This window comes from Chiloscyllium punctatum, chromosome 5 (genome assembly GCF_047496795.1).
Source record: "Chiloscyllium punctatum isolate Juve2018m chromosome 5, sChiPun1.3, whole genome shotgun sequence".
Taxonomy (NCBI): domain Eukaryota; kingdom Metazoa; phylum Chordata; class Chondrichthyes; order Orectolobiformes; family Hemiscylliidae; genus Chiloscyllium; species Chiloscyllium punctatum.
The window spans coordinates 52,103,241-52,119,638 of NC_092743.1; the positions used below are offsets into that span (position 1 = coordinate 52,103,241).

Here is a 16,398-nt window from a genome sequence, read left to right on the forward strand (position 1 = left end):
CCATGATGTAAAGTAATGAACTGTCCCTGAAATAACAGCAAAGAGGCCAATTGCCCATCACCAAGTCACCCTTTATTTACTAAACACAATGCTTTGTCTGTGGACGGTCGGCTCACGGTCAGTCCTCAACTGAGGAGATTCTAATCTCCTGATTATATTGGTCAACCAAGGCTTTCCTGATTGGCCCAGGTTAACAACTCCAATCAAGAACTTTGTAGTTCATAAAGTCCAACTGGTACCAATCACTTTTCTCTTGCAAGTTACTTTTCATTTTAATTTATTGCAGGTGCAAATTCCCAAATAGAAGGTAGAACTTGACTTAATTTACTGAGATTTGGTAGCAGAATGACCAGGACTAGAGCTGAATATACTAAGTTACCAAGTCTACAGGAAGCATAGGGAACTTTCTGGTGGGAAGCGGTAATATTTGCAATTAAAAACTATGTTATTTCTATAATAAAAGACGATTTAACAAGAACGGGCAGTGGAATCATTATGGTCAAATTTCAAAACAGAAAAGGATTTAAAACTATTGGGAGTTCAGTATAGGCAGGTTGGTAGCTATAAAGGGGCACAATACAGGAATCATAGAATATACAAGAACGTAGTAAAGTCAACAATTTAGCAGGGTTTTAACGGAATAAAGAGATATGCTTGTTTCTGAAAATTTCCTGTCCAGCTCAGAATTTTGTGTCAAAATGAGATACAACTAATACAATGAGGGTCATATTAGATTTGTTATTGAGTGATAAGCCAAATTCATTTAATGGCGTACAATTATGTGATTATTTATCCAATTACAACCATAATAAGATCAAGGTCAACATTGTACTTAAAATAGAGAAACAAAAAACAGCGAATAAAGTTCTATATTTAATTAAAGAGACCTTCAATGGGTGACGTAGAGACTGTTCACTGTAAACTGGACAAATCTTTAAAATTAAATTTAAAATTGATGTTGATCCAGTGACTATTCAGAATTTTGCCTGACAATAAACCTAAATAAATAACGGGAATTGTTGAGGGAGATATAGTGGCTCAGTGGTTAGCGCTGATGTCTCACAGCACCAGGTTCTAACCTCAGGTGACTCCTGGCCGTATGGAGTTTCTACATTCTCCCCGTATCTATGTGGATTTCCTCTGGGTGGTCTGGTTACCTCTTTCAGTCCAAAAGATGCACAGGCTAGATGGATTAGCCATCAGAATGCAGGGTTACAGGGAATGGGATGTGATTGTGATGCTCTTTAGAAGGTTGGTGTGGACTCTATGGGCCGGATAGCCTGCTTCTACACTGTAATGATTCAGTGAAGTTCTGATACAGGGAAATATGGTCAGCTATGCTAATTATTAGACTTGCCAAATCCAAGTTTTGGGAGCAGAAGAAACAAAGAAAAAGGAAAAGAATACCAGTTAGGTGGTCAACAGAGATAATGGACTACCAAGGCAGGAAGGAGATTGATCCTCGTCAAAGAGATGCATTTGCAAGTCATCTACGGAATACAGGAGAATAATCCTGATGAAGTAATCTCTGAAATAGATTTTACTGCTGTGGTAGATTTGAGAAACTTTCCAAAAATTGAGAGAAGAGCCTCCAGACAGTCACTCCAATTATTGGTGAAATGGCAAAATATGAATCTATTGGAAATTGAAAGCAACTTTAGAGTGTTTGGATTAAGGATTGTAATCTTGCGAAAAATGAAATGCGAAGAGGATATAAGTGAGGAAATTCCTTTCTGTAGTTTAAAATATGGTATCAACAAAAAAACAAGAACAGTTTATAGATTATAAAGCAAACATAACACTTACAGTAAGGTTTAAGATTAGAGATAGTCCTAACAGAATACATTAGGTTTCAGCAGTTCCTAAAATATAAATGATTTCAAAATTGAACAGCAAATCAGAAATCAAACAAGTTAATATTCAATAGGTCCTGTAGCTAGTGATGTTATAAACCACCTGAAAATAAAAGAAGGTATCAATACTTTTGATAACATTACGAAAGCTTTCGATGGTCACTTTTACTCAAGGCCAAACAGAATTCTTGAACAGGCTAGATTTAACAGAAGAGTTGAACTTCAAGGAGAATCTGGAGAGAATTTCATTGATTACCTTTCCACATTAGATGAAATCTGTGTATCTGGAGCTTTACAATCAGAATTCAAAAGCGACTGAATTGTCATTCAAATATTCAATCGGTATTTGTTAGATCTTTTAAAGTTCAAGGAAAGTTGAACTTTGTATAAAGCTATCCAACTTATCATGGAAGCAGAGACCAGGAACAACAGAGAAATCTTGAGAGTGAGAGAAGAATCTTAACAATGAACTATCTTGAGTTCCTACCCCAAGCCCCAGCCAGTGAGAAACTGATCCTCCTCAGAGTTTTCAGTGCCAGAGTTGGGAAGGATATGAATCTCTGGAAGGGTATGATAGCCAATGATGAATAAGGGAAAGTAAACTCATATGGAATCCTCCTCCTGATGAAAGTCTGGAATGTGGCCTTGTCATAATTAATTCCGTGTTTTACCAGTGACACCAGCACAAAATCTTCAGTAATCAGGAAATCCAGATCCCATTGCACCTCAGAGGTCTGCAATTTCTCACCATGAAAATAATATTTCTTTTTTATTCTTCTTGCTGAAATGGACATTTTCATATTTTCCCACATTATACTCCATTTTCCAAGCTTGCCTATTGACTTAACTTATCGTTTTGTGCCATTTCTTACTTATGTTCCAAACTATCTCTATGTCATAAGCAAATTTAGCAGCCATATTTTGGTCCCATACTTATGAAAATAAATTGTTAAAAGTTGAGGCCACTGCATTCGTCCCTGTGACATGTCACTCATTAGATTTTACCAATCAGAAAATTAATTATTTATGTCGACACTCTGTCTCCTGCTAGTTGGCCAATCTTCCATTATCAAATACACCATGAGCTTTTAGTTTCCCTATTATTTCACAATAATGTTTGGTGTGGCACTTTATCAAATGCCTTTTAGAAATAATAATTTTAAGTACAGGACACTCGCTGGTCACCCTTTACCCACAACATCCTATTCCTCAAAGAACTCCAATAAATTGGTTGAACATGATTTTCCCCTCACAAAACTATGTTGATTCCGTCTGATTATCATGAATTGTTGTAAGTGCCCTGTTAAAATGTATACAACAATAGCTTCTAAATTCTTCCCTATTTAATATGTTAAATTAGTTGCCCTGAGGCTTCCTGCGTTCTGTCTCCCACTTCTTTTGAATAAAGACGCTACATTGCTATTTTTCAATCTAGAGGAACCTTCTGTAAACTAGAGAATTTTGAAAAATCATATCAACTATCTCACTAGCCATTTCTTTTAAGACCCTATGTGAAGTCTATCATGGACCATGGAGCATCAAGTCACAGCTTCAACAATTTACTGAGTCCCTCCCTCCCTTCCATTTCCTGATTTATAGCTATTTCTAGGAGTTAGTTGTACTCTTTATCATAAAGATTGATGCAAAATGCAATTCAATTCTTCTATTGTCATCTTATTTTTCCTTATTAATTACTCAGACACACTTTTCCTAAGATCAATACTTGCTTTACTACCATTTTTCCTTCAAAATATGCATAGAAATTCATACTTCTATTTTATATTTCTAGTTAGCTTTCTCCCAACCTTTTTTCCATTCTTCTTAATCACTTGTTATTCTTTGTTCTTTTCATATTCTATTCAATCATTTGACCTGCCATCCACCTTTAGACATTTCTATGCTTCCCTTGGAACTTTACTTACTTACTGGAATGTATTAGTTCTGTGTATTCTGAAATATTCCCTTAAATGTCTGCTACTATATTTTTATTGACCTACCCCTTAACTTAATTTGTCAGTTCCTTTTAGCTACGTTTGTTTTGTGTTGGCCTTGTTTAAGTTATGCTGAAATAGTATGAAGGGCTAGGCACTAAATGGAAGAGTCAAATCTCAAGAGTAATAATCTGAATTGTTACTTGAATCATATGCCAATTGGCAGAAGGCACGTAGAAGTAATGAAATGAAAAAACTTGGTGTAGGAAAAGTGGGTTCCATTTCCTAAGGCATTGGCATCAGAGTGAGACCTGTACTATTGGGTCAGTCTCTACCAGACTAGTGCTAGAAACTAATGTTTTAATAAGTTGTATACTTAGGGAGGCAGAGAGGGTTATAAACTAAACAATTGGAATAAAGGATCAAGCTTGGATAGATGTAGCAAATTAAGGGATACAGTCAGGCAGGACAGCAAAATAGTAGTACGGGAAATGAGGGTCAGGGAATAACAGGAAAGGATAGACAGAATAAACTGAAGAATTTGCCTGTTGTGAAGACTAGATGTTATATAGACAACAAAAAGTTAAAACTAAAGCTCCATATCTGAATGCACATAGCATTCATAACAAAGTCCACATTGACGCATAAAATGTGATCATTTCTTACAGCATGTTCTGAAACTGAACAGAGAGCAGGTTATATCAAAAATAGTATTGTGTAACATGACAAGATTAATTAATAGAGTCAAGAGTAAAACTTCTCTAATTAGCAGTGACCATAATAGGGTTGAAAGGATCAAGAGTTGGTCTAAGACTAGAACTTAAACATAAGAAAGAGCAACTATATGGGCATGAGAGAAGGTTAGCTAACGTGTACTAGGATACTGGGCTAGGATACATGAGATTGAGGCCATAAAATCAGTGCAAGGAAGAGCAAGACATCAGAAGAGTTTGGGGCTTTAAAACCAGCATGAATGAGAGGGAGAGATCAGAGAAGCTTGGGCCTGTAAAACCAGTGAGAGTGAGAGTGAGAAGTCAGAAGCGCGAGAAGCTATAAAAATCAGTGTAAGACTGAGAAATCAGAGGCACTAGAAGCTATAAAATCAGTGTAAGAGTGAGAAATTGGAAACACTAGAGGCTATAAAATCAGTGCAAAAGTGAGAAGTCAGAGGCGCTAGAAGCTATAAAGTCAATGTAAGAGTGAGAGATCAGAGGCACTAGAGACTATAAAACCAGTGTAAGAGTGAGAGATTGGAGGCACTTGGGGCTGCTGCTGCTTTGAGACTGAGGACTGCGTTCTGAGCAGAAGTTAAAGTTTGACAACACATGAATGTTGTAGGTTCATTGGCTGAATTGGGTTCTGTTCTGACGTAGGGAAGGACTTATCTTGGCAACGCACTATCAGAGGAACACTGGGAGAGTGTGATTTAAATGATCATTTATACCTGACAAAGGGAAAGGTAAAAGGTTTACAGGCCCAGTGCGGGAGATAATTTTGTGATGGCTAAGAATTTCCACTTTTCACTAACTTCCAACATATCATAAACAGTAAAAATTAAAATAAGTTAGTCATTCAAATTATGTAAATTATAGTAAATTAAATGTAAGGGAAGCTAGGCCAAATTGAATCATATGTGGGAGTTATGGATACTTCACGGGACCTCATCAAACATTTATGGAAGATGAATCAGCCGCTGCACAAGCTTGAGCTCCATGGTGTACCCGTATAAAGTATCCGGCAAAAGTGAAATGAGGAAAATCTTTGTGACTCAGTGAATGGGTAGACTATAGAAGTACTGCCTGGAAATGTAGTGGAGGCAGATTCAATCCTGGTATTCAAGAGAACATTAGATGATTACTTAAATAAAGCAACAACGGGCAGGGTATGGGGCAAAAGGCAGGAGATTAGCAGTAAGTCAAAATGTTCAGAGAGCTGATACAGTCATATTTGCCTGAACGGCCTCCCTCTTTACCATAATAGCTCTGCAAAAGCGTAATGGGGATTTAATAAGTGTAAATAAAGAAATGATAGATGAAATAAGCAAAGGATTTGTAAGAAATATAGAACAGTGCAAAGAAGCAGTGCCCATGGCTCAAATACTTGTTGTGACCTCATCCCCACACTGAAGAAATCGTGTTAAGAGTGGGAAGAAAGTGTACAGCTGTAATCTCAATCAGAGCTACACAATCATCTTGCCTCAAAGCCTGTGACCCAAAAATTTCAGCCTGCAACCCTACTCTTGGAAGTCCTGCAACAGAGGATACAAAAAACTTTCCAGCAATAGCTGTGAATCAAGAATTGGAAGGGAGAGACAAACTTTCTTTAATTCATTCATGGAAAGTAGGCTTGCCCATCCCTAGTTGCCTTTGAGAAGGTGGTGGTGAGCTGCCTTCTTGAACTGCTATATTCCATTTGGTGTAGGTTCAAGCACAATGCTGTGAGGAAGGGAGCTCCAGGATTTATGTATGTGGTGCTGCATGTTGTCAAGCCTCTTATGTCTTATTGGAGTTGCATTCATCCAGACAAATGGGAAGTATTCTACTGTACTCAAGACTTGTGCCTTGCAAATTGTGAGCAGGTTCTGGGGAGTCAGGGGGTGAGTTACTCATTGCAGGATTCCTAGCCTCTAACCTGCTCTAGTAGTCACACTTTTTATTTCAGTTTCTGATCAATAGTGATCTTCAGGATGTTGATAGCAGGGGGTTCAGTGATGGTAATGCCATTGAATGTCAAGGGGCAATGGATAGAATTTTTCTAGCAAGAGATGGACATTGCGTGGCCCTTGTATTTGTCACTTACCAGCCCAAGCTTGGATACTATCCAGGTTCTGTTGCATGTAGTCATGGTCTGCTTCAGTATTCAAGGAGTCATGAATGGTGTTGCACATTGTGCAATCATCAGTGAACATCTTTACTTCTGACCTTACAAGAGAGGGAAGGTCATGGTCGAATCAGCTGAAGATGTTTGGACTTGGTGAGATTACAATCACCAGAGAAGTGATACAGAGAAAACTGATGGAGCTGTGGGCTGGCAAGTTCCTGGGTCTTGATCAACATCCGAGTTTCTAGAAAAAGTTTCCTAATGCGGTAGTCAATAGGTTTGTATCAAGTTTAAAGTTTGCTAGATTCAGCAAAGGTTCTGTCAGACTGGAAAGCAGCAAACATAATTCCTTTATGCCAGAAAGGGCCTGAAGCAGAAAACAGAAACTATAGGTTAAGTTAGTTGAGTGGGGAAGATGTGGGAATCAATTCTTAATGAGGTATCTGGGCATTTGAAAAATTTCAAGGTAACTGGGGAGAACCAGCATAGTTTTTGAAAGGAAAATCATGTTTAACCAATTTATGGACTTCTTTGAAAAAGTAACACATGACTTTTAGAACAATTTGGATTTCAAGGAGACTTTGACAAAATGCAACATAAAAGCTTATTGTGTAATGCAGGAGCTCAAAGTTGCCAGGGGTAACACGTTAGTCTGGATAGAGGAATGGCTAGATGGCAGTAAACGCAGAGTACATACAAAAGCTGTACTTCAGATGGACAAAATATGATGAGTGGAGTCACACAGGGATCAGGTCGAGTCTCAACTTTTCACATTTTATGTTAATGACCTGTATGAGGAGAGTAAACACATGGTAGATGTAAATGTTTTGTGAAGAAGATAATAAGAGGGCTCCAGAGTTAGATGAAGTGATTAGATTAGATTACTTACAGAGTGGAAACAGGCCCTTCGGCCCAACAAGTCCACACCGCCCCGCCGAAGCGCAACCCACCCATACCCCTACATTTACCCCTTACCTAACACTACGGGCAATTTAGATTGGCCAATTCACCTGACCTGCACATCTTTGGACTGTGGGAGGAAACCGGAGCACCCGGAGGAAATCCACGCAGACACGGGGAGAATGTGCAAACTCCACACAGACAGTTGCCTGAGGTGGGAATTGAACCCAGGTCTCTGGCGCTGTGAGGCAGCAGTGCTAACCACTGTGCCACTGTGCCGCCCAAGTGAGTGGGCAAAACTCTGGCAGATAGAGGATAATGTAGGAAAAAAATGTAAAGCTGCTTACTTTTATATTGAAAAATAAAGAGCATTTCTTAAATGGAGAATAACTGCAGATATAACAAGAATTTAATATACAGATTAAGTAATTATAAAGGTGTATGGAAGGCTGAGGAATTGAACAGAAAAGTAACAATGTTTTGTTTCAGTTATGCAGGGAATTTGTGAAATCACATCTTGGATTTCAGATCCCACATATTTTTTCTATCCCCTAAAAGCTTTGATTCCCCTATCTAAAAGGAATCTATCTGTGTCTGCCTTAAAAAATATTTGATGATCCCTCCTCCATTATGTTCTGAGGCAGAGAATTCAAAGTCATGTAACTGACAAATTTCTGTGTAACTCTGACCTCAAAGTGTGATTCCTATGTGTTAAAGAGTTCCCCCTTGATCTGGACTCACGCACAAGCAGAAACATTCTCTCCATGTCCTTGTCAAGACCATCTTAAGTACTTCATTCTAGCCATCGTTCACTCCTTTAAGTTCCTGTCAACACTGGACTAGATTGGGTTGGGATATCTGGTCAGCTTGGACGGGTTGGACCGAAGGGTCTGTTTCCATGCTGTACATCTCTATGACTCTATGACTTGTCCAATCTGTACAATTAAGACAACCCTGTTATTCCTAATATCAAGATAGTAAACCTTCTCTGAACCACCTCAAACAAATATCCATCCTTTCTCAAATAAGGGTGTCAAAACTGCAGTATTGAAGATACTGCAGCGGGGGGGGTGATCATGGAAGCTGATGGGGGGATGGGGAAGTGGATGTGGGGGGACATGATGGGTGGGGGCAGACAGGGTCAGTGTTGGATGGGGTTGGGGGTGCAGATGGGGGTGTGGGTAGGGGATGGAGTTGGGGGTGGACAGCAGGCGGGGTTTGGGGTGGGCAGATGGGGGCTTGCATGTGCTGCTGTCTAGTCTCCTGAATGGGGAATGAACCTTGCAAGTGCTCGCTGTGTCAATCCCATTGAACTGATTTTGGGTGGGGGGGGGGGGTTAGCTTCAGCAATGCCACAGGTCCATTACACATAGGTGTGTGTCTGCTCAGAAACAAACCCTGAGACAGAGAGAGGGAGCAAGATAGGCAGAGCAAGGAAGAAGGAAACTTCAGAAAACTCTGAGCCCCAGAGGAGAGATTGAATCAATTAACCGAAAATCAATTATCCGAACGAAATAGTGCCCGCCCATCTCATTCAGATAATTGAAGTTCCTCTGCATATGGAATTCACAAGCAGTCTCCCTGGTGGGAATGAGTGGTCCAGCAGTAGCAGAGCTATCGTTGTGTCTAGAATGCAAGCTTGTGACCATACATGAGAATCACCAAGAAGATTCAGACCTTGGACTTGCTTGGTTTTCAAAAGAGGTTTCTTATAGCAACAGGCCCAGTTTGGGCAACAATTGCTTCCTTGCATCCCACAATGGAAGATGATTCAGGATATTAGTGCAATCACAGGATATCCTAAAACACTACAGGTAATCAAACAATTTTTGAGTTTGGTCATTCTCTTTTCAATGTAAAAGAAATGGCAACTAATTGCCAACAGCAAGATCCACAAACAGCCATGAAAGAGGGAGAGATAGATGTGGCTTAAATGTTTATTCTTATACTTATTAGAACAAGTTCAAGAATTCCACATTGCAAACAAACATAATAATTTATATTACAGAAGAAAAGGGTGTTGATTGGTTGAAAAAATGATTCTGATTGGCCCAGGAGTTGTTGTTAATATAGCAATGGAGAACTCGTGGGTGCAGAAACTCCTGGCTTTAATACATTCCTTCTGTTTATGGAGAATATGTCCCTGGAAATGAATATATATCTCTGCTCGCAAGAGTAAATGAGCAGTTATGAGTTGACTGATTACAGCAGATTGGTTGTTAGTGTAGCTGTTAGCACACTCCACATTGTTCAGAAAGTCCTGTCCAATTTCAAAATTATATTTAACAACAAATGTTTTAATTTAGGTTTGTGCAAGCACAGACTGGTTGATCATAGCCTGTACTCTGTCTATTACGAACAACCAAAGGAACATGCTATTTGCTTTTTGCAGTCTATCATTGCGATGTATGACCTATGTACCTAGCACTGTAAATCCTACACAATGCTGTTCAATTGTATGGTGTGCAGACCACACTGACAGCAGAAAGTTAATGTTATTTGAATAGCCATGCATGAACAGGCATTGGCCAATCTATTGAATCTACACCCTTTTTACCTCACTTTTAGATTTTTGCTAAAATTATCATAATGTGCAATGTTGTAAAGAACTTAAAGTTTGTTTTAATGTATTGAATGTGCTGTTGGTAACATGTTGAAGTCAGCACTGTATTTTTTTTTCCTATTTAGAGTCTACTTAGGTCTTAAGACTAAGTGATAAATGAATGAGAACCATTTCTGACAATAGCTGATTCAGGAGATGAGATTCAATAGTTCTGAAGTCTCTAAATGCAGTATAATTACGAACTCAATGTCAAGTTCTATAGTAGCCTCCACACTTCTTCGAAGTAAGGATCACTAGATTTTAATGCAGATCAATTTTTAAAAATACTATTAACAAACTCATCGTTTTCATTTCATTTATCAGTGCAGCTTCTCCATAAGCATCCGAAGTAGATAGCTTATGAGAATAAGTGGCAATTTATTTGAAGATTTCTGCCACTAAGCAGCAAAGTGCACAAAAAATATACATTGGGCATCTTTTAAAAAGCATTAACATGTTAAGAGAATTTTGCATGAATTCTATTTGTTTTTTATATCAATTGAGCTTTTCTTTTCAAATATTTTTTGTTAACTTGACCTTATTTAGAATTGATATGGTCAATTTACCAAATAATGACTATACAAGTTTCACTTTATTTAATTCTTTAATGAGAGCTTTACAAGAGAAAAAATAAGCGACTAGTATCCCAGTTTTGTTAAAAAATGCTTTTCAGGTAATTTTGACTTTGGTGATGGTGTAAAATGAACAATATCTACTGACAAGTCTCGAACTGCTAAAAGATGTATGTACTAGAATGTCACAAGTCTGTATAAGAAGTTGTAAATTGAATTGCAAAATAAACATAAATAAGAAATTTTACCTTAAGTTTTTAAGAACTTGAAAAGTGAAAGTTATAGCTTTAAACTAATAATTCAAGAAGTTTCACCTACCTCACCTATATAACTGTATTTGCATTTGAGAATCATCCTGTAAAGTCTGGTCCGGTTTTCATCTTCAAACGGCATAGTTCCACTCAGCAAAATATAGGAGATTACACCTAAAGCCCACATATCTACTGCATTGGTGTAAGGTTTTCTCAACAAAATTTCAGGTGCAATGTACTCTGGTGTGCCACAAGTGGTCCTCATGGACCAATCTCCACCTTTATTCCCAGAATTGGCTAGTCCAAAGTCAGTGACAAGGATCTTGGAATCTGATCCTGGATGATAATAAAGAAGATTTTCTGGTTTCAAATCTCTGTGTGTAATTCCCAAGGTATGTAAGTATCTGACCCCATCTAAAACCATCTGCAATACCCTTGTTGCATCTCTCTCTGTGAATGATCCTTTGGCAATTACACGGTCAAAAAGTTCTCCACCAGTAGCTAGTTCCATCACCATGTAGATACGATCCTGAGTCTCAAAAACCTCGATCAGCTGAATGATATTGCGATGGCTCACTCTCTGAAGCACGCTCAGCTCAGACTCACAGACCTCCTTTCCTTCTTTAGCTTTTGTTTCAATCATTTTTATGGCAAAAGGTTGTTTGGTCGCTCTGTGTTCAACTCTTACCACTCTGCTGAAGCTTCCTCGCCCAATAAGAGCCTTGATGTCATACCTGATGAAGATGAACAGTATAGATTTATCAATGATGGTCACTGATGTAGCTGGAATGCTTTACAATACACCAGTTCTAATATTCCATATGACGAGTTACTGCTGAGGTTAAATCTTTATGCAAACAGCATAGTCAAGCCATATTTGTAATATTAGACCACTGCATATAATAGTTAAAAGATAGAAACTAAGTCAACAGTATACAATTTGCTGGTTTCATTTGGGAAATCCATTCTAATAGTTAAGCTTAATTATATTTACATAACCAGCATTCATAATATCAAATGGAATGCACTTGTTAACCAATAACATATACTGCAGCTCATTTTCACTACTAACATGGAAAACAATTAGAGATGTGTATATACACAGTAGTCCATAAGCAAATAAGATGATTTCTTTATTTTCCAAGATGTACCTGTTGTTACCATTACTGAGAATGCCAGGTCACATGATTCAATTTCATAATGTTTGAGGTGTCATGTGTCTCAATGTTGATCATAATTTTAGGTTTTGATTGATTGATCAACCATAAGCAAGGCTCTGAAATACTTTACCTTAGTGAACCTGCCTCTAATCTTTGATCATCTAAACTGTCATCTTGGGGCCAACCTGGCTACAATAGACTCTGCCTACCTCTTCTTTTTCTAAATGGTGGTCACAAGTTGGACAACTAACAAGAACAAATATAAATTCTCATAAGATAAACTGCAGATACCAGGAATTCATCACTAGTAGCACAATTCATGATAAATTGTATAAGTATTATCATCCATTATCATCTAAACCTTTTCTTACACTGTCAGTAGTGGTAGTAGAATCAGATACATTAGGGACATTCTAGCGATTCTTGGATGGGCACATGGATGAAAGTAAAATGAAGGATATGTAGATTAGTTTAATCTCAGAGTGGGATAAAAGGTCGGCACAACATCAAGGGCTGAAGGGCCTGTATTGTGCTGTACTGTTCTATGTTCTATGTTCAATCCCTTAGAATGACTTACTTCCACTCTAATTGCATGTAGTTTGAGATGGCTGATAGATCCAATCTGCAAATTGTGGACTTTGCCACAAGCAGGGCAGAAAGTGATTAAAGGAATGGGAAATGAGTTGTTTAGAGATTTTGGGCATGCTTCTGAAGTTTCACCGTATCCTTGTTTATTCCTGATGAATTCTGTCAATATATTCAGTGCTTTCTTGAATAAATCATTTCCATTTCGTTTAGTCACAAACCAGAAACTTCCAAGATTAGTTGGGGATGTTTAATCTCTTCACTGATGCTTTGAAGACATTTCTAAAATGTTTCTAGAGTTCTAGGTTTCTCCTGCCATAACTGAATTTGAAGTAAATCAGTTACTTGAATAACGAATCTCGCCCTGTAGAGGTGGTGTTGATAATCTTGATGTGCCGACATTAGGCATGTTGACTTGGTCAATGACATTGTTGTTGGTCTGCCTTTCCTGCCAACAGATTTGGAGGATCTTGTGAAGGTACCATTTCACTGCCTCCTTATACAGAGGCCATCCTAAAAGCGAGCCAGTACTTCTCCAGTGTTTTGAGGCACCTGCTATTGTCCAAATCTCTGAAGCATGCGCAACAGTCTTAGTTATGGTTTTGAGATTCTGGTCCTCCTTTTGCTCAATCACGTTCTTCATACACACCATATTCTAACAAATGGTAGATCTGTCAGCACATTTTTGCCTCCATGAACCCAGTTATGGCATGTACCAAACACTAGATATAGGAAAGTCTGCTCTCATATCTAGATTCTGTACAAGTGTTGATAAAATGCTCAAGTTGAATTATACAACTACATCTCACTGATAAAACAGATGCTTCAGCATTGGGGAAAGGCCAGCGATTAGAATACCAACCACTTTCCAGATTTCCAAACCTATTGCTTTCTGACTTAGTATTCACTGATTGCATGAGAATGTGGATCAGACAAGGTGCTTTACTAACCAATTGTTCTTATTGTGAGTCTAATTCACCTGCCAATATATGCAATGACAGATTAGTGCAACCAGTTCTACTGTTTGCAAAGGTCCAGCTTTGTCTGGTCCTGGATCTTAAGCTCAGGCCAAGGGAAACCCTTCTGCCGTATACCAGAAAGATCTGACTGATGAAAAAGAATATTTTAAACCCACCCAATGAGCCACAAAGTTCATTGCACCTGGATTTTTTTTTGTGAATGAAGAAGATCATCATATATTTATATAGTGCCTGTAACTTAACGAGAGAGTTGTGCTGGAAAAGTACAGCAGGTCAGGCAGCATCCGAGGAGCAACAGAATCGACATTTTGGGCATAAGCCCCTCATCAGTTTCCTGCTGTGCTTTTCCAGCACCACACTCTCGACTCTGATCTCCAGCCCCTGCAGTCCTCACTTTCTTCTGTAACTTACAAACATAGATGTCAACCAGAAATGAAAAAATATTCAGAGGCATGATCAATATGCCCAAGCCAATGGGTTTTTCAGTGGGCGTTTGACTGAAGGCAAGAAGGCAGAGAAATTGAAATAAAATTCCAGAGGACTAAAGGCCGTGAAGGCCTGGGGAGATGTGTAAGCAGAAACGGTTGTATTAGAATAAGAAAGTGAGAACTGGAAGCAGGATTAGGCCATTTAGCCACATGAGCCTGCTCCACCACTTATTGGCTGTTCTGACCATGGCCTCAACTCCACTTTACTGCCTGGCCCACATAACACTTGTCTCACTTCTCATTCAAAAACTTAGTTTTGAATATATTCAATGCCATTATTCTCCAGGGTGTAGATGCCAAAGATTCATAACTCTCTGATGGAAGAAATCCTTCACATTTCTGTCTTAAATGGAAGATTTAATATTTAATCTGAAGATGTGCCTTTGGTTCTGGACCCTGTCATGAGGGGAAACAATCCTTTCAGCAACTTACCCTGTCAAGTTCCCCTAAATGTTACAAAAAGGTCACCTCACATTCTTCTAAATCAAAGTGAGTAGAAGCTCAATCTGCTCAACTTCTCTTCAGACAATACATTTGTCACAGGAATCAATCCAGGAAACATTGTTTGAATTGTGTCCAATGCAAGGGCATCCTTCCTTAGGTAATTTGGAGATGCTGGTGTTGGACTGGGGTGTACAAAGTTAAAAATCACACAACACCAGGTTATAGTCCAACAGGTTTAATTGGAAGCACACTGACTTTTGGAGTGCCGCTCCTTCATCAGGTGATTGTGGAGGTCACAACTATAAGGCACAGAATTTATAGCAATAATTTACAGTGTGATGTAACTGAAATTATACATTGAAAAATACCTTGATTGTCTGTTGTGTCTTTCATCTGTTCGAATATCATGATAGTTTCACTGCTTTCATGTGTAAATCACAAAATCTTTTTTTAAAAGTTGCATTCTCAGGTTAGCTGTAAAATTTGTGTTAGCTAGACAATATGTTGAAGGTGTTAGCCCCCTGTTTTCTCTGTCTATGCCATGATGTTTACATTGATTCTAATGTAAAAAGTGAGATAACAGAGTTTTACATGAATTCATGCAGTTTTTGAGCAAAGTACAATGTAACTCTGCAAATACAAATTCACCCCACAAAATATATGTGTGCACGTGGGTCTTTGTGTCTGTCTGTGTGTCTGTCTGGGTTGGGGGTTGTGAGTGTGAGAGAGAGTGTATGTGTGTGTGCAGTGAGTGGAGAGTCTGTGAGGGGGTGAGCATTTCTGAGAGAGCTTTTCATGGTAGATGTTGAGAAAATGTTTCCACTAGTGTGGATATCTTTAACTACAGAATGTAGTAAGAGGATACTCATTTAAAACTGAGATGTGAAGGGATTTCTTCTTTCAGGTAACGAATGTCTGAAATTCTCTACCCCAGGGAATTGTGGAGGCTAGATTACTGAGACTATTTGAAGAGGAGGTTGATAGATTTTTGAAATATTGAGGATATGAGGGCCATGAGGAGAAGATGTGAAGGAGGAGTGAGGGCCTGGGGCACATCTGCACCCATCCTATAGAATGACAGAGCAGGCAAAAGATGCTTAATGGCCTACTCCAATTCCTATTTCTTATGCTCTTATGTACCACATATCCTGTGACAATGACCCTAGCCAGAGGAAGCATCATCCCTGCATGCAATTTGTCCAGTTCTGTCAGAATTTAATGTTTTATTGAGATCCTTCCCATTTTTCAAAATTCCAGTGAATTCAGGCCCAGTGTACTCAGATTCTCTTGAAATAAATAATTGCTTCCTGCATCGATTTGCTTGCTTTCAATGATTATACATGGAGACTCAGGTCCCTTTTACACATTAACATTTTCCAATCTATCATCATTTGAATAACACTGTCATTCTATTTCTCCTACTAATGTGGACAGCTTCACATTTATCCACATATACTTCATCTGCCATTTGCTGAGTACTAATGAGAGGTGTCACAGCTTTAGTAAGGTATTTAGAAATGCTAATTCTCTCTTCACTGGCAACTCGCCACTATCTAGCAAGAAACTCACAATACTGCTCGGCAAAAGCATTAAAGATGGTGAAGATGCTTCTGAAAATCCAAATGCAGCATATGCATTAGTAGCAAGACTTCCTTACTTTTAGTACAGCATTTTCTTTGCAATAAATACCAATATTCAACTTGCAATCTGCCTGAAGAATTTGCAAGCTATGCTTTAGTAAATTATGTACAAGCACACCTAGATGCCTCTGTACCACAGCATTCTGTAGTCTCTCTGTAGTAAATAATATTC

General features: G+C 38.5%; 1 protein-coding gene across 1 annotated transcript in view; it reads right to left on the reverse strand.

Moving 5' to 3' along the window:
- LOC140476742 (serine/threonine-protein kinase H1-like) overlaps positions 1 to 16,398 on the reverse strand; it is a 118,599-nt gene that overhangs the window by 49,831 nt on the left and 52,370 nt on the right. Inside the window, exon 3 of the mRNA XM_072569556.1 lies at positions 10,997 to 11,663. Within this exon, the coding sequence (XP_072425657.1) occupies positions 10,997 to 11,663 (667 nt within the window). The remainder of the gene's footprint in view (positions 1 to 10,996; positions 11,664 to 16,398) is intronic.